The 24260-nt window shown below is 45.4% G+C and overlaps 1 protein-coding gene across 1 annotated transcript in view; it reads left to right on the forward strand.

The window, feature by feature from the left end:
* Positions 1 to 2299: 2299 nt before the first annotated feature.
* The window catches only part of TTC38 (tetratricopeptide repeat domain 38), a 30554-nt gene continuing 8593 nt past the window's right edge, over positions 2300 to 24260 (forward strand). The window contains exons 1-9 of the mRNA XM_087723054.1: positions 2300 to 2323; positions 8640 to 8717; positions 10323 to 10404; positions 11783 to 11954; positions 14641 to 14814; positions 17227 to 17302; positions 18668 to 18787; positions 20491 to 20550; positions 22037 to 22075. Of these exons, the coding sequence (XP_087579180.1) occupies positions 2300 to 2323; positions 8640 to 8717; positions 10323 to 10404; positions 11783 to 11954; positions 14641 to 14814; positions 17227 to 17302; positions 18668 to 18787; positions 20491 to 20550; positions 22037 to 22075 (825 nt within the window). The remainder of the gene's footprint in view (positions 2324 to 8639; positions 8718 to 10322; positions 10405 to 11782; positions 11955 to 14640; positions 14815 to 17226; positions 17303 to 18667; positions 18788 to 20490; positions 20551 to 22036; positions 22076 to 24260) is intronic.

The raw sequence follows: 24260 nt of genomic DNA on the forward strand, positions 1-24260 counted from the left end.
TGGCTTCATTTTGCTAGCAGGCTGGTAGTGCAAAGGGTGTCTGTGTGCGTTTGTGCACATGTGTGTGTGTGTGTTTGCCTGCAAAGGCTACTCTGTTTCATGCACAAGGCTAATGCTACTGAAGAAAAATATATTGTTATGGAATAACAGCATAACAGTATTGGAAGGGACCTTGGAAGGTCTTCCAGTCCAACCCCCTGCTCACCCAGGAGATGCTATGCCATTTCAGCCAAATGGTTGTCCAATCTCCTCTTAAAAACCTCCAGTGGTGGAAGTCTGTAGAGATTCTCAATCACCCAGGTCAAGATTGTCCCCAAAGTGCTTTTTTTTTCAGGAGCAACTGGACTTCCTTGTTTTTTTCTCTGAAGACATTTCACTTCTCATCCAAGAAGCTTCTTCAGTTCTGACTGGATGGTGAGGAAGGGAAGGATTTATATTCCTTGCAGGCAGCTGGTCCTTTGCATCCTTTTAGAGGGTCGTTGAAGGACTTGGAGGTTTATCAGTGTCCTCAGGGTCACCTGAGTGGTGCAAATGGTTCCTGTAGTTTGCATTTTTTTTCCCCTCTGGGAATCCATTCCTTCTCCCACACCATCCCAAGGGTCTTCATCCCAAATTATATAGCTAAAAGCCTGTAGAGAGTCTCCGTCCTCCAGATCACAGTTGTCCTGAAGGTGTTTTTTCAGGAGGCCACTGGACTTTCTTGTTTTTTCTTTTGAAGACGTTTTGCTTCTCATCCAAGAAGCTTCTTCAGTTCTGACAGGATAGTGGGGAATGGAAGGATTTATTATTCCTGGCAGAGAGGCTGGTCACACATGCATCCTTTTACAGGGTGGTTGAAGCACTTGGAGGTTTATCTGTGTCCTCAGGGTCACCTGAGTAGCGCTCCCGGTTCCTGTAGTCTGCAATTATTATGGATTTTTTTTGGGGGGGGGGGAGAAATCCATTCCTACTCCCACACCGTTCAAAGGATGCTCATCCCAAATTGCATAGCTAAATGTCTGTAGAGATTCTCAGTCATAGGTTGCCCCAAAGGTGCTTTTTCAGGAGGCCACTGGACTTTCTTTTTTTTTTAGAACATTTCGAGGATCCTTTGAGGATCCTTCCCCACTATTTTATTTATTTATTTCATTTATTTCATCAAGCATGCATTAGATCAGTGTTTCTCAACCTTGGCAACTTGAAGATGTCCGGACTTCAACTCCCAGAATTCCCCAGCCAGCGAATGCAGGAACTGAATATCTCTAATTTAATGAAAAGAAGGACCAGGGGAGACATGATAGCAGTCTCCCAATATCTCAGGGGTTGCCACAAAGAAGAGGGAGTCAAGCTGTTCTCCAAGGCACCTGCGGGTAGAACAAGAAGCAATGGGTGGAAACTAATCAAGGAGAGAAGCAAGTTGGGTTGGCATTAGAATAAAGACCTCTGAGCAGAACGGAGAGCGAATGCTGGCTGGGGAATTCTGGGAGTTGAAGTCCAGACATCTTCAAGTTGCCAAGGTTGAGAAACACTGCATTAGATAACATGTATAAGGATAAACATGATTTTAGATACATGAAATGGACATGAATAAATGGAGACAGTAGGACAGGGATGGTAGGCACGCTGGTGCGCTTATGCACACCCCTTACACACCTCTTGGGAATGGGGTGAGGCCAGCAGTAGACTGTAAGGTTAAAGTTACGGGGGTTTGAGGGTGTAACAATGGAGTTGTGTAGAGCATCCCAGGGGTTGCCCACTCTGTTGCTGAAGTCGCATTTCCCGCAATCGAGTTTGGAGCGGTTTACTTTGAGTTTGTATCCATCCTGTGTTCCTGTATTATTGTTGCTCTTGAAGCTGAAGTAGTCATTGACAGCTAGTAGATAACTTTATGTACTAGTTTAGATCAGATCGAATCCTGTCAAGAGTTGAAGAAGCTTCGTGGAGAACAAGCGAAACGTCCTCAAAGGGGGGGAAAAAACAGCGTCCCCTTGAAAAAGCACCTTTGGGGCAACCGTGACCGGGATGACTGAGAATCTCCACAGCCACTCAAGTGATGGAGCACCCCACAAGGGCTGCCGGCTCGGCCCCCTCACGAAGGGACCCAAACCCGGTCCAGGGCAGCCTGAAACTCCGGCAGAGGAGAACGGAGAGCCAGCCAAACCCCCCAGGCCGCGCGAGAGCCCGGCGGCGAGCTGACAGGCCGGGACGGGTGCGCCTTCGTTTTGGAAGGCGGCGCCCGGCGTCTGCCTGCCGCCGCCCCTTCTTCGCTCAAGAGGCCGGAGCTGAGGCTCCGCAGACGGGAGGCGGCAGCCAGGGCAGCATGACGGGGCTACGGGACTGCAAGGTGAGGCGTGGGGGGGGGGAGGCCCAGCGCAGGGGCTTCTTGGGGCAGCCCCGGATCGTTTTGCCCCGCTTCAAGTTTCTTGCAGCCGCTTCGAAACCGTCGGTGGCTTTTGCCCAGGAGGCCGGAGAACGTCCCGCTGGCCGGACGCAGCTAAGGGGGGCGCGGCGTTTCGGGCGGTCTCCTCCTGTCCCGTCCTGTTTCTTGCCTCGGATCAGCGGAGATTGAGGGGAGGGGGATTTATTGGTTCTGTCTTGGGGCCGAGCAGAAGCGAGGGCGGCCCTAGGAGGGGCTCTGTGCAGGAAAAGAAAGGGGAGACGGGTTCGAATCCAGCCTTAGAGCTTTCCAGGGTGGACTCTGGGCCAGTTGGGGCCAGTCTGCCCACCCACTGCAGAGTCAGAGGAGAGGCGAGAGGGCAACTTGCATGCCACCTTGAACTGCGGAACGAAGAGGGTGGTGTGACTCAAAAAACCTCTCTTTTCTTGACTGCCCTAGTATGGAAACACATAATAGCCATTGCAAAGCCAAACCTCTTGTATTTTAAAATCGTATTTATTAAATTTTCCAACACTGAAAACACAACATTTAACACCTATAACAGCTTTTCCTTATCGGTATCCATATCTTTCCTAACAATCCTATTTACAAAAAATTCTAACTCTATATCACTACCCTAAATTATATCCTTGCTTAAATTATAATAACACCCGCTCACACATTGATATCATATATTTCTTACAAATTTTGTATTCTGTATATTATACTTTTGCATCCTACACCTTAAGTTCTACGTTTACTCTCAAGCCAGGAGTACCATCAATTCCAAATTTGATTGCACTCTTGTCTCTTCCCTCTCCTTCATTTCCATAGACATTTCTGCCCATTCATAGATTTTCCTTCTTATGATTGGGTCTACAAAACCAAACTTCTTGGATGCTCTTTTTCCTGGTGGTGCCCCATCCAGCCTTTGCAAAGCCTGCCACAAGGACCCAGCTGCTTGGAGGTCAAGTCTCTCTCTCTCTCCCTCTCCCTCTCTCTCTCCCTCCCTCCCTCCCTCCCTCCCTCCCTCCCTCTCTCTCTCTCTCTCTCTCTCACACACACACACACACCTGCCCAGTTTTCCCCGGGTTGGAGCAGAAGGGATGCTGTGTAGGGCAATGTGTGAGGTACTGGATGGGGAGAGCCATGCCAGCTTGCTTCCTTGGCATGGAAGACCCGCTGATGGTCCAAACTTTGGTCAGCGGTTGCAACTCCTGGAGGCAGAATTGAGCTGATCTGGTTGGGAGCCTTTCCAACCAGATCAGAGTGGGAAGTGTGAGGCGAAGGAGGGAAAAGGTTGGGAGGCAGGTTATTCATTACCTGGGAAGCTGAACCGTGGACAAAGTTCAGGAAGTGACATTTGGAACTCCTGGGGTTGGACTCTGTGGTTGAAGCTCCGTAAAGACGTTTTGCAGTAGACTCGCCAAGGTCTCTCACAACTAGCCTTAAACAAGTTGGATTAAGGATTTTTGGAGTTTCTGGCTAAATTCGTGCTTGGATGGGGTGGCCTAAATAGTTGGGGAAAGGATGGTAAAGGACATGGCGTAGGCTACAGCATCATTGCTTGAACGAGGTCACAAAATCTGGTGCACAGCAAGTGTGTGGTGAGGCCATCTCCAAGGGGTAGATGTGGATAAATGACCGCGGGAGCCAATTTGGTATAGTGGTGGAGCACCAAGCTAGGAACTAGGAGACTGGGACTTCTAGAACCACCTTGGGCATAAAACCAGCTTGTGCCAGCCGCTTTTTCCTCAGCCCTAGGAAGGATGCAATGGCAAAGCACTTCTGAAAAAACCTAGCCAAAAACACTGCAGGGTCTTGTCTAATCAGAATTGCACGCGTTTGAACAGAAGGAGAAAAGTCTCATCGGTGTGCAGTGCTACGTTTATAAACATTAAAAAAGAATATGCTGCCAATGTCGGTGAGCCTCTTTGTTAGGATCCGGCCATATTGGGGTGTGAAGAGAATGAGTGCCAGATTAGCGCGGAGGGCTTGAATGTACTTTGAGAGGTGATTCTGTTTGTACGTGTGTGCTGGTGTGGTTGTGTGCCCTTCAGGTTAGCCTTGCGTCCTGGAGGCACCCTTGGAGATTTCCTGTCAATATTTTGAAGTTTTGAAACCATTTCCCAGATGGTTTTCAGACTCTGGCTGGATTAGAACTCACCATTTCTGGATTTCTAGGTGAAAACCATTTGGCCAGTCCCTCTCCCTCAGTCCTACCCACAAGGTTGTTGTTGTTGTTGTTGTTGTGAGGAAAAGAGGAGAAAGAAGCATATACGTATGCTCGCCGCCTGGAATTATTTATCGACAATAATAAAGATGGGATATAAATAAATAAAACCATTACAACTTTGAGGGGTAAAGCCAATCATTATTTGCTAGTTAGAGAAAATACTGGGTGTTGCTAGTTATGGAAACTACTGTTGCTACTATTGATTGTAGCAACACCATAGATTATGGGATGGAGGGGAAGATGGACTGATTTGCCAGCCGTGTAAAAGATAGCATGATTTTCTCAACATATAAAGTTATGCATGATTGGGTTCCTTTAAGGGCTTGGATGGGAGACTACCAAGAGATCCCAGACATGTGCTAATTTGAGAATCTAAAGAACATCTTAGAAGAAGGGAATGGTAAAGCCAAGAAAGCAACATGAAGTGAGCAGGTGTTGAGCTCAAATCAAAGAAAGTTTTATCCCTTTTCTGCCTGCCCTGTCTTTTGAGAGAAGTAGCCATGCTATTATGAAAAGCAATTATGTCTGACTTGGCTCCTGAGAGGATAATTCCAAAACTCTAGTTGCATAATGATAATACATTTTTGTCTCGGGATGTATTCTCACAGTGCTAAAAGCCAGCGGCATTCTCAGGGGTTCCTGTGAATCAAAACCCTTTCAGTAAGGCATTTGACCACCACCTACGTCTTGGTAAACTAAAAAAAAATGTGGGATAGACAGCATCCTCCAACAGATGGATTTGTAGCTGATTGACAGATGGCACTCAATATGCGGTTATCGATGGAACGACATCTAACATGGAAGGAAGGAAGCAGGGTTCTGTTTTACACTTCTGGAGGCGTAAAAAAGTACAAGGGACTTTTTTTTTATCGCCCGGAAACACAAAAATATTGGACAAAAATTTGGAAATGGGTGCAAGAAATTAGAACAGATAAAAGACAAACCCGAAATCTTTCTGCTGGGAATAATCAAAGGGAAGTATACAAAGAAAATTAAATACATATTAACAAATCTGCTAACTACAGCTAGAATAGCATTTGCCCAATGCTGGAAACAAAATAATACCCCCTCGGACGAATTAGTGATACAAAAAACTTTGGATTGTACAAAGATGGACAAATTAACACTGAAATTAAAAGATAAAGAAGAGTCGGAATATTATGAAATTTGGAACAATTGGTACAAATGGTTGCAAAACAAGAATAAAATTAATGAAGCTGAAAAACAATACATATAAATCTATATAGAACTGTGTATAAAGGTGTGTAAATATAGAAGTGAAATATTATATACATGTACAGGTATGAAGACATAATAATGTTGATATAATGACTGTAAGGTGTTGTAGAAGGGAAAAAAATAATTTAAAAATCTGCTTTTAAAAAAAGGTTCTGTTTTAGGCCCAGTTCTCTTCAACATCTTCATAAATGATTCAGGTAAGGGGATAGAAGGAGAACTCAACAAATTTGCAGATGACACTAAGCTGGCAGGAATAGCCAACACTCCAGAAGATAGGCTTAAGACACAGAAGGATCTCGACGGACTTGAACACTGGGCCCTACCTAGCAAAATGAAATTCGCAGTAGAGAAAAGTAAAATTTTACACTTTAGGCAAAAAAAAGTCAAATGCTCAAGGACAGATGAGGTGAAACCTGGCTCAAGAGCGGTATCTATGAGAGGGATCTTGGAGTCCTAGTAGACAATCCTTTAAATATGAGCCAGCAGTGTTTGGCAGTAGCCAAAAAAGCCAACACGGTTCTAGGCTACATAAACAGAGGGATAGAATCAAGATCACGTGAAGTGTTAATACCACTTTATAAGGCCTTAGTTAGACCACACCTAGAATGTTGAATCCAGTTTTGGTCACCGTATTATAAAAAAGATGTAGAGATTCTGGAAACAGAGAAGAGCAACGAAGAGGATTAGAGGACCGGAGGTTAAAACATACGAAGAATGGTTACAGGAATTGAGTTTGTCTAGGCCGGTGACATAATAGCAGTGTTCCAATATTTGAAGGCCTGCCGCAAAGAAGAGCCTATTCTCCAAAACACCCGAAGGCAGGATGAGAAGCAATGGATGGAGACTAATCAAGGAGAAAACCAACTGAGAACTAAGGAGACCTTTCCTGACAGTGAGAACAATTAACCAATGGAACAACTTGGTCTACAGAAGTTGTGAATGCCCCAACACTGGAGCCTTTTTTTTTTTAAAAGAAAAGTTTTTTATTTCTTTTATTTTCATACAAATAACCCACATGTATACCGTTGCATCATAACCAGCATTATTCTGTATTATTCAATATTATATCAATTCCTCTTGCCATCAACCCCCCAATGACTACTAGTTGCTCTTCTGCTTTCTATACACCATATTTTTACGCTATCCATCGCTTTCTTGCCTCCCCTCCCTCTCTCTTCCTCCTTACCTCCTTTCTTCCCTCTATCATCCCTCTCTTCTCTACTTCTCCTTCCTCTCTCCTTCTTCTCCCCCTTCTTTCCACGCCTTCTTTCTCTCCTCCCCTCTCTCCTAACCCCTCTCTTCCTCCTCTCATCTCCCTTTCTTCTATTCTCTTCATCTCTCTTGCATGGTGTATTTCAGCGTCTGAGCACAGGATCCATTTAATGTTGGTGATGTTAGTAAAAGCTTCACTGGAGGCTTTTAAGAATCTAACAAAGTCAACGGGGAAGAAAGATTCACTTAACAGCCGTGTTGCTAACTTAATAACTCAGGTAGTCCTCGGCTTATGACCATAATTGAATCCAAACTGTCTATTGTTAAGTGAGTTGTGCCCCATTTTATGACCTTTCCTGCCTCAGTTTTGTTAAGGGAATCACTGCAGTTGATAAGTTAGTGTTGTGACTCAGCAGACGTCTCCTGTGAGTCTTTTCGGGATGCAAGATTAACAATGCAGCTGGGGCGTCTTCTGGTGATAAAAGGACGGATGGTGCCACGCCCTGGTTGCAGGAGTCAACGTTTGTTCAGCATTCACCGGTCATGGTTTGTTTGTGAGAGACACTTGGAGAAGTGATTTGCTTTCTGTAACCCTGATTCAAGGAGACACTTGGAGAAGTGCATTGCTTTGTAAGAGTTTTGTTTTGCATTCTGTTATCTCCTCGTCAGAGACTTGATTTATGTTTATTTTTGGGCTCGCAGCCAGTCTGAGCTGAGAACTGATAAAGTTCTTTCCTTTCAAGTTTGTCTGCCTGTCGTCTGTTAACGAGCAGAGAAGGGGGGGACAGAACAAGTTAGTAACCTGGTTGTTAAGTTAATCTGGCTTCCCCATTGATTTTCCCCCATTGATTTTTCTTGCCATTTTCTTGCCAAATCATGTGATCTTTTGGGACACGGCAACGGTCATAAGTATGAACCAGTTGCCAAGCATCTGAATTTTGGTCACATGATTATGGGGATGCCGCAAAGGTCATAAGCATGAAAAATTGTCACAAGTCACAGTTTTTCAATGCCGTTGTAACTTTCAACAGTCACTAAATGAACTGGAGGACTATCTGCAGTGATTCACTTAACCACTCCAGCAGTAAAAGTTGTAAAATGGGGCAAACACTGTATTTTTCAGAGTATAAGATGCACCTTTTTCCGCCAAAAAAGAGGGTGAATATCTGGGTGCGTCTTACACACTGAATACGACATTTTTGGCCTCCTGAAACCTCCCCCTTCACCAAAATGGCCGTGCAGAGGGTTTGGGAGGCTTGCACAGTGCAAAAACTTTTTTTTAATTTACCTCTTCAAAATCTTGGTGCGTTATACTCAGCTGTGTCTTATACGCCGAAAAAAACGGTATTGCTTAACAACTGTCTTCCTTAGCAATGGAAATTTTGGGCTCAATTTAACTACCTGTACCATATTTTAATCTATTGAAAGTAATGAAAAAATACATTTACCAGAGTTGCATAGATTTTAAACCTCTTTGTTGTTTAAAAAAAAAAGCAATATAAACAACAATTTTGAATTGAGAAAAGTGTCTTCCCTTTGTGTGTCTTCTGTAATTTTGTGCTTGTGTTTCAGTTTTCCATTTTGCATCTTTTCCAGGCCTGGCAGGATGTGGGACTTTCCCTTTCAACCACCAATAACGAGGCTTGTAAACTTTTTGATGCTGCGTTGACTCAGGTGGGGATGAGGAAAAGGTTGTGGGAGAGACTGGGGGGCGTAAAGATTCTTATTACTAACAGTCAGTTGCAGAAATTGTGACAAGGGGAAGGAAAATGCCAAGAGTTTTATACCTTAAAGACAAGCAAGTTGATGGGTGCTCCATCATTGGAGAAGAGACTGGGCAGGCATTTGTCTGGAATGATATAGGCCCATGATGGCGAACTTATGGCATGCGTGCCACAGGTGGAATGTGGAGCTATTTCTGAGGGCATGCGAGGAGTTGCCCTGTCAGCTCCAGCACGCATGTGTGGCTGGCCAGCTGATTTTCGGCCTTGATTTTCAGCTGTTTTTCACCCTCTGGAGGCTTCCCCGAACCTTCCAGGTTGCCCAACACATAACCTAGAAGTTCGGGAACAGACTTCTGGTTGGCGTGTTGGGCTGTTTCTCATCCTATGGAGGCTTCAGGGAAGCCTCCGGAGGGCGAAAAACCATCCAATGGGCAACCCAGAAATTCATTCCCGAATTTATGGTTTGCATATTGGCCCGTTTTTCGTTCTCCTCAGGCTCCTTGAAAGCCTCTGGAGCCTGGGGAGGGCAAAAAACGGACTACCGGGCCCACTGGAAGTCAGAAAATGGGCTGTTTTTGGCCTTGTGGTGTGTGTGGGAGGCCGTTTTCACCCTTCCCAGGCTCCTCGAAAGCCTCTAGAGCAGCGGTTCTCAACCTGTGGATCGCAACCCCTTTGGGGGTCGAACGACCCTTTCACAGGGGTCGCCTAAGACCATCAGAAAACACATATTTTTGAAAAAATACGGAAAACATAAAATAATTTTATGATTGGGGGTCACCACAACATGAGGAACTGTATTAATGGGTCACGGCATTAGGAAGATTGAGACCAACTGCTCTAGAACTTGGGGAGGGTAAAAAACGGACCTACCGGGCCCACCGGAAGTCAGAAAACGGACCATTTCTGGCATTCAGAGGGCCTCCAGGGGCAGGGGGCAGGGAAGCCATTTTTGCCCTGCCCAAGCTCAAAAAAAGCAGTGCGCAGGACAGCCGGGGTGGTGGTGGTGGTGTCATGCACACATGCACAGAGGGCATGGTGTGGGGAGGATTGAATTATGGGGGTGGGCACATGAGCGCGCGTGATAGCGCACATGGGGGTGCTTTTGGCATCTGAGGTGAAAAAGGTTCGCCACCACTGATATAGGCAGTGGTGGGATTCAGCCGACCTGGTAGTTAAATTGCTGGCTGGCCCTGCCCCTTCCAGGAGTCTCCACGCACCCCGTTTTGGCTCCCAGCTAAGTGCAGAGATGCCTACTAGGCCCAAAAACGGGGTGCAGAGGGGCGTTTTTGCTCCTAGGGGGCTGCAGGAGACCAAGTGCTGCCTGTCATACACCCCTGGCCACGCCCTCCCAGCAAATGAAAGTAAGTGAATACCACCCTTAAGCCAAATGATTTTTAAAATATGAATAGAAATAAAGGAGCGGCTTCAAGAATATTTTGTTACATGGCTACATTTGGAAGAAGCGGCTTTTTAGTGAAAGTTGTCCTTCTGGTTCTCTTTCACAAAAGGCTCCCTTTGTATTCTTAACCAACAAGAGTTCTTTTCTTTATTCCAGTATGTGACCTGGACGAACGACCAGAGTCTCGGGGGCCTTGAAGGAACCTTTTCAAAACTACAGGTGGCAGATCCTAACTTTGGTAAGCGGGCCGTCAGGGCTGATCTGAGAAGGATCCAGGATGTGGAGTGGCTTAGAATTTATTTATTATTTACGTATTCATTTAGTTTGTCAAACATCTACAAGATAACAGGTATGAGTATAAACATGGACATGAACACGGGAAATGAGTACAAATAAATGGGGACAGTAGGACAGGGACGGTAAGCACGCTGGTGCGCTTTTACACGCCCCCTTTACAGACCTCTCAGGAATGGGGTGAGGTCCACGCTAGACAGTTTCTGGTTAAAGTTATGGGGGGGTTAGAGGATGTAACAACGGAATCAGGTAGAGAATTCCAGGCATTGACCACTCTGTGGCTGAAGTCGTAATTTCTGTGATCAAGTTTGGAGTGGTTTACCTTGAGTTTGTATCTATTGTTTGCCCGTGTATTATTGCGGTTGAAGCCGAAGTAGTCGTTGACAGGTAGGACGTTGTATAGCAGACAATTCTGTGTCCTATGCTTAGGTCAGACCGTAGGCGGCATAGTTCCAGGTTGTCCAAGCCAAGCCAAAAAGTGGGGGCTGGACTAGCAGAAGGGAAACCTGGGTTCTTCTACAACCTCATATAGGGAACATGCTTGGAGTACTTGGGGTCAGCTTCTGTCTCTTGGTTCAGTGTTACTTCCCAGAGTACTTGTGGAGGAAAATTCAACCAGGAGTGCTATGCATACTGTCTGGACTTCCTTCCTTCCTTCCTTCCTTCCTTCCTTCCTTCCTTCCTTCCTTCCTTCCTTCCTTCCTTCATTCATTCATTCATTCATTCATTCATTCCCTCCTCATCTTCCCTCCTTCCCTCTCCTTCCTTCCTTCCTTCCTTCTCTCCCCCCTCACCTTCCTTCTTTCACTCTGTCACTCCCTCCCTCTCCTTCCTTCCATCCTTCCTTCCTTCCTTCTTGCCTTGCCCGTTTCTTCCTCCCTCCCTCCTTCCTTCCCTCCCTCCTCACCCTTCTTTCACTCTCTCATTCCCTCTCCTTCCTTCCTTCCTTCCTTCCTTCTTGCCTTGCCTTGCCCCTTCCTTCCTTCCCTCCCTCCCTCCTCATCTTCCCTCCTTCCTTCCCTCTCCTTCCTTCCCTCCTTCCTTCCTTCCCTCCCCCTCACCTTTCTTCTTTCACTCTATCCCTCCCTCCTTCTCCTCCCTTCCATCCTTCCCTCCCTCCTCATCTTCCTTCCTCCCTCTCTTTCCGTTTTATCTCTTAAACATTTACAATGTAATATACAAATATGACCTACAGTACAACAGTTTTTTCAAAGCTTAGCATTAAGCTTTCAATTTTGTAAAAATATTGTTAATTGCCTGCTTTATCCATTGGTTGGTTGCTTCCCTAAAGACTTGAAAAACCCTCTGCTCTTTATTGGCAGTCATGGGCAATGTGATCGCCAACGGTTTGGTCCTGATCGGTACTGGGAGTTCGGTGCGGCTGGACAAGAAACTGGACGAGGCCATCAAGGCCATGGTGTCACTTTCACACTCTCAGCCCTTGAGTGAGCGCGAGAAAATGCACGTGTCTGCCGTGGAGCTCTTCTCTCGTGGGTATGTTGTTCCTTGGATGAATTGCATTTTGCATTTGCGGGCAATTCTAGGCCTGCAGATGTCCGTAGAATGTCTTTTTCTACTATTTTGAGACAACCCAGGAGAAAAATACAGTACACAGAGGTTTTATCTTTCAAACAGTGGTTTATGGACAAGGTATGTGTGTGTGTGTGTGTGTGTGTGTGTGTGTGTGTGTGTGTGTGTGTGTATGTATGTATGTATGTATGTATGTATATATATATATATATATATATATATATATATATATATATATATATATATATATATATATACACACATACACACACACACACATACATACACACATATATATATATACATACATACATACATACATACATACATACATACATACATACATACATACATACCAGTGGTGGGTTCCAGATCCCGTCGCAACTGGTATGCTGCGACGGGACTGGGCGTCCACCTTGGGCACATGCGCTGTGAATGCATGCACATCCACCGCCCTGCGATACTCCAGCTGCTCAGCGGAGTCGCGCAGGCGCCATACGCTGTGCGTGCATGCTCAAATGGCCCGGTTGACTTAAATACAGGTAAAGAATGTGGGTGGGCCCTCCAAAACACCATTCCGGAATGGTGGCCGCTGCTCCCAGCTGCCCCCAGTATGCCCATGTGCGTACCAGCTGGAACCCACCACTGATACGTACACGTGTTAGGCAAAGCCAGGCAAGCAAGCAATGTTCTACTTTACACAGAGAACTACAATGGAGATAGAACATGAGGAGAGAGATACAGGAGAAGAGAAAAACGGCCTCACATGGCCTCCCTTATATATACAGCTTCTTAAAGTGGCAGTAACCCTGCTGAATCATCCTCATGTTATCATCTCGGTTTACAGACTTGCAGCAGCCCATCAGCTATTAAATTGTCATTACCCTGTCACTGTGCAAACTCTTCCCCCTTTAGGAGATTATTCTGGTTGGGGGTTTTTGTACTCCACTGACACTTGCCCTCAAAGGATAAGAGCTTGGCCATATCTGTGCATTGAGATCTGTGGTTTTGGACTTAAAACTTCTGCCTTCCAAGCAAGTCTAGGTGAGGCAGTTTCTCCAGATGGTGCGTGAGCTGGGTTAAACTGGGCAAACGGGAATGTTTTGAAGCTCAACTCTTTCTCTGAAAAATTCAATCTGAAATTGTCTCTCCCCATGTCATCCTTAGTGAAGCATGCAAAAAAGCTCCTGCATTTCCTGAGTTGGATGAGGAGCGCACATCTTTCTCCTTCTGTCCTGGCCACTTTTTACAGAGGCACGATTGACAGCATTTTATCAAACTGCATCATTGTCGGTTTGGTGGCAGCAATGCCTCAGGTAGAAAGCCCATACAGAGAGTGGTAAGGACAGCTGAAAAGATTATAGGAAGCTCACTTCCCGTTATTCAGGATAATGTTTCTAAGCGCTATGTGCTTAGAGCTCAAATCATTATTAGAGACCTACACACCCACTTCACAATCTGTTTCTGCTGCTCCCCTCTGGGAGGAAATTTTGAAATATTTGTTCTGACCTAGCAGCACAAAGCCGAGTCCTCATCCCGATAAACCCCTTTTATTTAATTTACAGTGAATTTCTCTACAGCAAAGTCCTGGCCCACAGTCTTTCAAGATAGTTCACAATTACCAACCTTTATCAGGCTTGGAGAGTGGTCAGGCCGATATCTTTCAGACGCTGGAATACTTTGCAAGAATGGAGGAATGAACTAATTGTCTCCTGCAAACTCCACTCCCCTTTCTCTCCTCTTTTATTCTCTATGGGAGGGGCCATTCACTGTCCACCTGTGGCTTTATTCCCTTGTTCCTTAGCTGTTCCTTTTGTCTGGCAACTCTGCACATGCACAAACTGGGAACAGGCTCCAGCTGTTCTTCTGCCCCACTGATGTCTGACTCCGAAGGGAGCTGATAACAGCCCTAGACTCCTAAACAACTGAAAAAATGATCTAGGAAAAAGAAAAGGCAACCAAAAGAGCAACATGCAAACAAAAGCAAATAAAAAAACCCAGGAGCAAAACAAATTAAAGTTTTATATGTGTGCATTGTTCAATGGACTGTTAAATTGGCTACGCCCACCTAGTGACATGCCGTAGCCACTCTCATCCAGTCACATGACCACCTAGCCATGACCACCCAGCCGGTCCAGCCGCCCAATAGTCTGAGGGACCTTGAATTGGCCCCCTTTTTAAAAAGTTTGAGGACCCCTGACTTACAACCTTGCGTGAACACTACTGTATTTTTCGGAGTATAAGACGCACTCTTTTCCCTCAAAAAAGAGGGTGAAAATCTGGGTGCGTCTTATACACTGAATACAGAATTTTTGGCCTCCTGAAACCTCACCCTCTTGACCAAAATTGCCATGCATTGCCTTTAGGAGGCTTCCAGAATGCTCCTGGGGGTTGGGGAAGGCAGAAATGAGCGAACAACGGGCCCTTTTTTGCTCATTTTTGCCCTCCCAGCCCCCAGGAGCACTCTATAAGCCTCCTAAAGGCTAGGAATGCCCTTTGTTTGACAAAAAATGGGCCATTTTTGGGAGGTCTGCAGAGTGCAAAAACTTTTTTTTAAAAATTTGCCTCTTCAAAATCTTGATGTGTCTTATACTCCGGTGCGCCTTATACTCCGAAAAATATGGTAATTTGTAAACCTTTCTCCTTGCAGGCAGATCACCCAAGCTTGTGATTTGTGGGAAGACATCCTACACAGCAATCCGACCGACATGCTGGCCCTAAAGTTTGCCCATGATGGCTATTTTTATCTGGGAGCCCAGACTCAAATGAGAGATTCGATTGCCCGAGTTTATCGTTATTGGACTCCAGATATTCCTCTTAGTAGGTAAGGCTATTTTTCCCCCCTGTGTTTCTCCTCCCACATTGGTACAGGCTTCAGTGATGTTGCACGCATTGTGGCATCACAACACCACCATTTGTGTTGTGTGACACCGTTTGCCTTCCCCAAAATGCCCTTCAGACCAAAGTATTCTAGTTTCTCTTCCTTAACAGGTGTGTGTGTGTGTTAACAACCACAATGGAAGATGAAAGAATTGGGGAGAAGATTTGAGAAAGGATGGAATGAAGCAGGATTCCATTAGGAAACCTGTGATGAAACACAGAGAAAAGAGTCCCATCTGCTCAGCATTTGTGCTTAATGAATATATTGGCCATGTTAAATTATCCCGTGTTTTCTGACCTAGGCTTCACCAAATCACGAAACAGACTCCTTGTCCCAAAAAATACCCTTTTTATTTGGCTAATGTGAATTCCTAGCATTCACATCCTGCAAAGTCCCAGCAAATAGTCTTTCAAGGGCGATTTGCAAACACAGACCTTATCAGCCTTTGGATAGTTGCCAGGTCGATAGCTTCCAGACGCAACGCTGCACAAGGAAATACTTGGCAAGGAGTCTCTCAGATAAGCAACTCTTCGCACTAATAAACTGATTGGCTCCTGCAAACTCCACTCCCCCTTTGCTCCTGTTTAGTCCCTATGGGAGGGGCCAATCAGCATCCCCTTGTGCCTTTACTCCCAAGTCAACCTCTGTTCCTTAAGTGTTCCCTTCTCCTGGCAGCTCTGCGCATGAGTACAGAGCTCCAACTGTTCTCCTGCCCCACTGATATCCAACTCCGAAGGCAGCTGATAACTGTTGGACAGCCCTGGCCCCCTTTCTGCCTCCGACACAGAGCCCTCATCAGAGCCTTCCCCAGACTCCAGAACTGGCCCATGTTCCTCCCCAACCTCCTCACTGTCTGAATCTGCCACCAGCTCGGCTGGCCGCTGGCAGGCTACAATACCATGTTCAGCCAGAACATGGACCCTAAATGGACAATGGCTCAGATTCACGTATATTGCTAAAGTACAAAGAGTACAGAATCCAGAATAACAGGGTTGGAAGGGACCTTGGAGGTCTTCTAGTCCAACCCACGTAGAGACTTGTCCTACTGCCTTCCCGCCACCTGCAACCTCAGGGACTTTTTGAAGGCTCACTGCTCACCTTCAGCAGACTGCAGATTCAGCCCCAAGTGGGGCAGGGAGAGGGGAGACATACCATGGCTCCTTCAAGACAAAACTCCAAAGTTACGATATCGTGTGGAGTTGCTTAACTTGATCTGGTTTGGGAATTCAGTGGCCTCTAACCCAAAACCAGATTGACTTGGCCTGTCAGCAAAATGTTGCTTTGAAGCAAAGAGAGAAATAGTAGGAAGCGAAAAAGAACCCAAGGGAGGGTTACTCAAATAAATTATAGAAGAATGATAGGGGGAAATCAGAAGACATACAAAAGGAAAAAGAAGAAGAAAAGGGGGAATTTAAGAGTAGGAGGCAGAGGAGGAAAAGAAAGCTGAAGAAAAAGAGAACACTAAAGAGAACGAGATGAATCAAGAAAAAATGGTTAAGAAAGGAGGAAGGTAAAAAAGAGAGATATTGGTAGAAAATGAAATACGTTGATACTGTTGATGATATATAGCTAAATAAGATAATATTGTGGATTGTGCTGAAATGGACATACTAACTAAAGAAATCCAGGGAAAAGAAGAATCAGAATTCTACCAGATATGGGATAAATGGTATAGGTGGATGGAGGAAAGAAACAAGAATCAATGAAGGAATATAACAGAACTCAAAAAATTGTTACGAGTAAAATAAGAGGGTTAAGAATGGTGAAATCCAAACGAAATATAATAGAAGGGGAAATAATATAAGGTGAGCAGTATTGATTGATAATTGCTATTAGAAAGAACAGGAAGCTCCTGTTCGTATTGTATTGTGTAAATGTGGTGTACGTCTAAGTTTTGTGTGTGTATTTTGCATGTTTGTTAATAAAAAAAAAGATAATATTGTTAAGTGTGGATAACCAATTAAGTAAAATGCCTGTTATATTAAAATGGAATTTGATGGTATATGCTGCATACAGACACTATAAATAACAAATGGGAAGTTGGTACACTTTTTTCTGAAAGGGCGAAAAATGATGTTGTTTATTTATTAAGAAAAATTTAAATTTAAGATGGAAATATGGTAAGAAAATAGTGGGGCTGAAATTAGAAATGATAGTGTGATGTAAAATTAATTATGTATAAGAGAAAATGTAAAAAAAGGGGGGGGACCCAGACATCACTTCATTTTTTAAAGAGGTTTTAAAATTTGTAACAAAAAATAAAACAGAAAAAAAAAAGAAATGTTGCTTTGAAGAGGCATATCAAAGCTGCGCTGATTAATATGTGAAAGTTTTCTCTCTCTTTTTTTTCTTTAGCTACATTAAAGGCATGTATGCCTTCGGCTTGGTTGAAACCAATTTCTATGACCGGGGTGAGAAGCTGGCCTATGAGGTAACTGAATCAAGAAGCAGACCTGTGGCAATGAAGAATTTTACCTTTCATTTCTTGACACGGAAGTTGAGTGAGGGAGAGAGAAAAAAAACCAGAAGGGACTGATAAGGGACTCTCCGAGCCACACATTTTATTCAAAGGCTGAAGTTTCCATGAATTCCATTAAAAGCTTCAGCCTTTAAATAAAATTTGGTGGAAGAGGCATTATCAAACATTCTCTGATCTTTTTTTGCCATCCTGGATGCGTGTGAGAGGCTCTTGATGGCAGGTGTAAGGTAGATGTGGAAACTAACCAAGGAGAGAAACAACTTTAGAATTAAGGAGAAATTTCCTGACAGTTAGAACAATTAATCAGTGGAACAACTTGCCTCCAGAAGTTGAGAATCCTCCAACACCGGAAGTTTTTAAGATGTTGCCTAGCAATTTGTCTGAAGTGGTGTAGGATTTCCTGCCTAAGCAGGGGGTTGGACTAGAAGACCTCCAAGGTCCCTTCCAACTCTTCTATTCTATTCTATTCTTAGATGTGACTGTGTTTATTTCCTAAGAGCTCAACAAAGGAGATTCCTCCGAGATTTCCAACATATTGGTTGCTACCCAGAGGAGAAAGAACACTGATCTCTGGCCAAAGGAGTAGTATCTGAGCATTATGTTTTCTTGTCTAACTAGAGCATTTCAGCCCCCTCTACAGAAAATATATCTACTGCAGCATTTACAGGAATGTTATGATCCCAGTGAGGGGAGAGGGAGAAAGAGTAACATCCTAAAAACTGACCACACCTCACTCACCTGATTCTGGGTTTGGGGCTCCCCATCATATTACTCATGGGAATCTACCCAAGTCTTACAGGATGTGAGGTTCTCCTCGTAATGCGATGACAGCTTCGTTAGAATGCATAATTCTGGTTAGAATGCATAATCCATAATGCATGGTATTGGATCTGGGTACTTGAGAGACCGCCTGCTGCCAATTACCTCCCACAGACCCATTAGATCTCACAGGGTTGGCCTCCTCCAGGTGCCATCTACCAGCCAATGCCACCTGGCTATTACCCGGGGGAGGGCCTTCTCTGTGGCAGCTCCGGCCCTCTGGAATGAACTCCCCGCAGGGATTCGGACCCTCACCTCTCTCCAGGCCTTCCAAAAAGCCGTCAAAACCTGGCTTTGCCGGCAGGCCTGGGGGTGATGAGTTCCCTCCCCTCTCGACATTTATGGTTGTGCGACTGTTGTCTACTTTTATTATTTGTATTTTGTCTTTTATGATCCCCCCTTTTTTTCCCCTTTGAATTGTCCTCCCGGAGAAGGGCGGCATACAAATAATAAAATACCAATACCAATAATTTTCTTTCCCCTGCATTCCTCCATTAGGCTTTAGCCATCAATCAGAAGGACGCGTGGTCCGTCCACGCTTTGGCTCACGTGAATGAAATGAAAGCGGATTTAAAGAGTGGGCTGGCATTCATGAAGCAAACCGAAAACAACTGGAAGGTAACCATATCACTTATTCGGGTTTTCCCCCCCTAAAATGGCCGCCAGCTTTCTCTCGGCTTGAAGGGTTTGTGGCAGGCATGAAATCCTCTTACCGTCGCTATCGGTTCAGAACCGAGAGCGTGTTTCTGTGCACACTGGCTTTGCTTGCGCGCAGCGCTTCTGTGCATGCACAGAAACTTTGGCGCATGCGCACAGCATCCGTGATGACTTCTGGGCGGGTGGGCGGAGCCTCCCGCTGCCCTCCCCCCACTGGTTCGCAAGAACTGGGGAGAGTCAGCAGAATTCCACCTGTGGTTTGTGGCATTTTTTGGCACGTGTCACATTGTGTGCGCAATAGTGGTATAGGGTGCCTTGCAGGTTGGTCAACAGAGTCAAGGTGGCGACTGAAGCATTGCCCCTGTTTTATGTGGATGTGGAGAGCTCTTTCAATGGTCCTTGCAGATCATTAGCGGGTTTTGAGTGCTTTTATCAATATCTTAGATTTTTGTTGCACTTTCGTGTGAGGCCTTCTGTGTGATCAGTTTTGCTATTCCCTGGATAGTTCACAGGAAACCAAAATAAGCAAGGAAATGAAATGGCCAATATTTGGTGATCCATTGGGCAAGCAGCTAAAGCAGGGGTGTCAAGCTCAAGACCCGCAGGACAGATCTGGGGTGCCGGATGCTTAGATCTGGTCCACAGGGCCGCCCTGGAAAGAGGGAAGGACTCCCTCTCCCCCAGTGCTCCATTTTTGCTGGCAAAGAGCTGCAGGAGGCCGTCTTGGCCAAAAACAGGGACCAGGGGGGCCATGCACCCCCCCCCCCGGAGCTCCGTTTTCACTGGCAGCAAAACAAACTCAAAACAAAACAAAAGGAGAAATGTCTTCCCTTCTGCATTTGAGCATCCAAGAAGGGACCGGAAAGGAGAAAGGGGAAAAAAGGGAAGAGAAAGAAGGGAAGAGGGGAAGAGAGCAAGGAAGGAAAAATAAGGAATGATGGGAAGGAAGAAAAAAGGATAATGAAGATGGGAAGAGAGCAAGGAAGGAAAAATAAGGAAAAATGAGAAGGAAGAAAAAAGGACAATGAAGAGGGAAGGAAGGAAGGAAGGAAGGAAGGAAGGAAGGAAGGAAGGAAGGAAGGAAGGAAGGAAGGAAGGAAGGAAGGAAGGAAGGAAGGTGATAATGAGAGGGAGGGAGTATCTGGGGGAAGTCCTAACTTAGCACTTGGCGATCATAGGTGGCCCCATAAACATGACATTGAGCTGGCCATGTCTATCCTGGCCACCCCACTCCGAGGTCAAACCCAATCCTGATGTGGCCCTCAATGAAACTGAGTTTGACACCCCCGAGCTAAAATATTGGTGGTGAGAAAACTACCCATTCAGATATTGTCCCTATCGCTACATTGGTGGCAAGTCTTGGCTAAATCACTGTTTGCTTAGCTCCATCCTTCAGGAATATGGAAGTTTCTCTCCTGATCTATCTTAGCAGACTCTTCTAAGAATGAATATTGCAACAGGGGCTGTCAGCATCGGGAGAGGGATGGGTGGGGTGGGGTTCACATCTGTAACATCGGCATACAAGACCAAACTCTTTGGCCTTGGGTTAATCATCCTGGCATTTCTCTAATGATAGTTTCCAATAATATAGTTTTGGGAGGCGTTTTCGTTGCACCCAAATAAGTTTCTAGCATATAATAATGATCCTGCTTTTTCCATTCCAGGACAGTGATATGCTTGCTTGTCATAATTACTGGCACTGGGCTTTATACTTTATTGAAAAGGTAAGTGTATTCTTCCACCACTATCTGTCCTTTCACAAGAGGTCAAATACATATGGAAAGTGAAAAGTTGGCATCCCAAAGGTGTTGTTTTTTTCCCCCAAGAGGCAACTGGACTTTTTTGTTGTTCTTTGAAGACGTTTCGCTTCTCATCCAGGTAGCTTCCTCAGCTCTGAAGAAGCTTCTGGGATGAGAAGCGAAATGTCTTCAAAGAAAACCAAGAAAATCCAGTTGCCCCTTGGGAAAAAAAAAACACTTTTGGAACAGCCATGACCTGGATGACGGAGAATCTCCACAGACATTTAGAAAGTTGTCATTGTCACCAAGCAGTAGAAATAGAACAAAATGTTACCGTATTTTTTCGGAGTATAAGATGCACCGGAATATAAGACGCACCAGAGTATAAGACGCACCAAGATATTAAAGAGGCAAATTTTTTTTAAAAAGTTTCTGCATTCTTCAAACCTCCCAAAAACAAAAATGGGCCTGTTTTTTTTTCTTTAAAAAAAGGGGGGCATGGATACCCTTTAAGAGGTTTGTAGAGTGCTCCCGGGGCTGGGGGGGGGGCAAAAACAAGCAAAAAACAGCCCGTTTTCGCAAAAACGGACCCGTTTTTTGTCACAAAAAGAGCATGAATAGCCTTTAGGAAGCTTATAGAATGCTCCTGGGAGCTGGGGAGGGGACAAGATTGAGCAAAAAAGGCATGCGCATGCGCGCGCTGGCCAGCTGAGTTCACCCTTTTTTAAAGCCATTTTTCGCCCTCCCCAGGCTCCAGGGGCTTTATAGTAGCCTTGGGAGGGCAAAAAGAGCCTCCCCTGCCCCCCCCCCCGAGGCCCTCCGGAGGCTTCATGATCTTCCCTAAAGCCTCCGGAGCACATAAAACTGCCCCTACAAGCAAACTGGAAGTTCGGGAACGGACTTCCGGTTTGCTCGGAGGTTCGTTTTGACTGCTCCGGAGGCTTCGGGGAAGCTTCCTGAAGGTCCCTGAAGCCTCCGGAGGGCTTCTGGGGGGGGGGGGAGAGGCTGTTTTCACCCTCCCCAAGCTCCTATAAAGCCTCTGGAGCCTGGGGAGGGCAAAAAAAGCATGCAAAAAATGGAGGGTCACGCCTGTAGTGCACGCATGCGCACTGGGGGGGTCGCACATTGCATTAGGGGTGTGGCACACCTGCACTCAACCCCCCTGCGCTCCCCCCACTTATGGCATGCGAGCCAAAAAAGGTTCGACATCGCTGGTATAGGGTCTCCTGCTTGAACAGAGGGTTAGACTAGAAGACCTCCAAGATTCTTCCAGCTGTATTCTGATTGATTGATTGGCCAGAAATGTGGTGTTGTTTGTTGTTGGGCTTTTTATATTCTCCATTTCCTTTTGGATCCCAGTGCCCAGTAATTGCAAATAAGACAACGGATTACTTGGGTTAGAACCTGAGATATTAAAATTCTGATGCCTCTTTTTCCTTCTTCCTTCTTGTTTATATTATTATGCGTGCAGGGTGATTATGAGGCTGCTTTGACAATCTATGATGCCCACGTAAGTACTACATTTCTTGCTTTCGTTTTATACTTATCAGTCACACCTCAAGCAGTGAGTTTACTTCCTGTGACATAACTACATTTCTGTGCCAAATAAAACTGGATTTGCAAATAGAGCATGCCAGTATGAATTTTATAATATGTGCTCCTTTAAAAAAACACAACACAATACATCCTCCTGAGTTTGCAAGCAAGAGTTTTTCAGAGTAAAGACACACTTCTCTCTACACCACTGTTACCCAACCACTGTTACAGGGGACCACTAGAGCAGTGGCCTCCAACCTTTGGGGCACCACAGACCGGTTCTGTGGGGCGAGGTTTTTCCACAAACCAGAAGCAGTGTGGTTTTGCATGCTGCCTGCATCCCAATGTTGTGAATCACCAGCAGAGCTGGCAGCAGATTCGGGCAGTGAGGAGGTTGGGGAGGAACATGGGCCAGTCCTGGAGTCTTAAGAAGGCTCTGATGAGGGCTCTGTGTTGGAGGCAGGGAGGGGGACACAGCCATATGCCAGTTATCAACTGCCTTCAGTGTTAGACATCAGTCAGGCAGATGAACAGCTGGAGCCTGTTCCCAGTGTGCGCACGTGCAGAGTTGCCAGATGAAGGGAAACCTAAAGAACAGGGGTCGACTTGGGAGTAAGGCCACAGGTGGACAATGGATGGCCCCTCCCAGAGGAAATAAAAGACGAGCAAAAGGGGAGTGGAGTTTGCAGGAGACAGTTTGTTCGCTTAATTGGTTCGTGACTCTCCGAGACTCCTTGCCAAGTTCTTCAGATATCGGCCTGGCAATTCCTCAAGCCAGATAAGGTCTGTGACTGTACGTCCTCCCTTGAAAGACTTTGCTGGGTGTGAATGAGCAAATCAATACAAGGGTTTTTTGTCGAGACAAGGAGTTTGCTTCAGCCTCTTAGGAAGCCTAGGTCAGAACACCCACAGATAGAGCTTCGCTTGTTTCCATGAACCCGTTTCTGACATGCCACGGACCAGTGCCAATCCATGGCCCTGGGGGGGTGGGGGACCCCTTCATTAGTGGAGTTCATTTTTTGTTTACTTATTAAATCAACCTGAGGTATTAGAATTCTCTCTGGAGTTGGAGATCTCTGTATCTCTACTGCAGGGATGTCAAACTCTATTTCATTGAGGGACGCATCGGGGCTGTGTTTGACCTCAGAGGGCCGGCGTGGGCGTGGACAGCATGATTTCACTTTGTGTCGGGGGCGCCTGTGGCGACACAAGTGCTCTGCCAGCAAAAACAGGCTCCTGAGCTCTGTTTTCGGCTGTAACATCCTCCTGCAACCCTCTGCCAGCAAAATCGGAGCTCGGGGAGGGGGGTTTTGTGTGTTGCCCTTGCGAGCTGTTTTCAACTGGGATGGTGTCCTGCAACCCTCCTGAGCTCTGTTTTCACTGGCAGAGGCACCTCAGGCCGGTTCCCTGCTGTTTCCAGGGCAGCCCTGTGGGCCAGATCTAAGCACCCTGCGGGCCAGATCCGGCCCCCGGGCCTTGAGTTTGACACCCCTGCTGTACTGCCATTTAGAGGTAGTCCAGATTCAGCAGTTAAGATCTGACAGCCCTACTCTACCCTCCAGCCAGTTGTGTAGGAGTCAGCGCTCGCTTAGCCTGAGAAATGTGCGCGAGAAAAAAATCTGTTTCGTAGGAAGTTGTGGTTCTTGTGGCTCTCCTGTACACTTAATATAGTGAGGCCCATTTTCTTGTGGGTAGCCAGTATCGTTTGAGGGCATATCTCCTTTGATATTACTAGCATGTGTGTACTTTATTTGTCATTTAGGATTCCAATAGCAAGGGCTAGACCCTGAAGAAATATATAAAATTCTTTTTTTATATAGTTGATAAAGGATGGAATTTCAAAGTGGTTAAGAGATGATGGATAATGAGAAAATATATTAACGAAATGGGAAAATATATATAGTCAAAATAGTAGTGTATATATTAATAGACAATATACATTTACTACAACCCCAATAAATTAAGCGTAGTATGTGGGAATTTAGGATTAGGTCATTTAATTGCATTAACAATATCAATAATGTGTTAAAATATACCGTGAATTTTAAAAAGGATTAGAAATTGTGGGGATTTTGAGATCAAATATTGTTAATAATTGGGGTTATTAGTATCCCTACAAATTCAGAATATTGGAGCTACGATGGTGTAATGAGTAATTC

The sequence above is a fragment of the Thamnophis sirtalis genome, unplaced genomic scaffold, assembly GCF_051295495.1.
Source record: "Thamnophis sirtalis isolate CommonGarterSnake01/CBP01778 unplaced genomic scaffold, rThaSir2_p1.2 scaffold_9, whole genome shotgun sequence".
NCBI classification, from domain to species: Eukaryota; Metazoa; Chordata; class Lepidosauria; order Squamata; family Natricidae; genus Thamnophis; species Thamnophis sirtalis.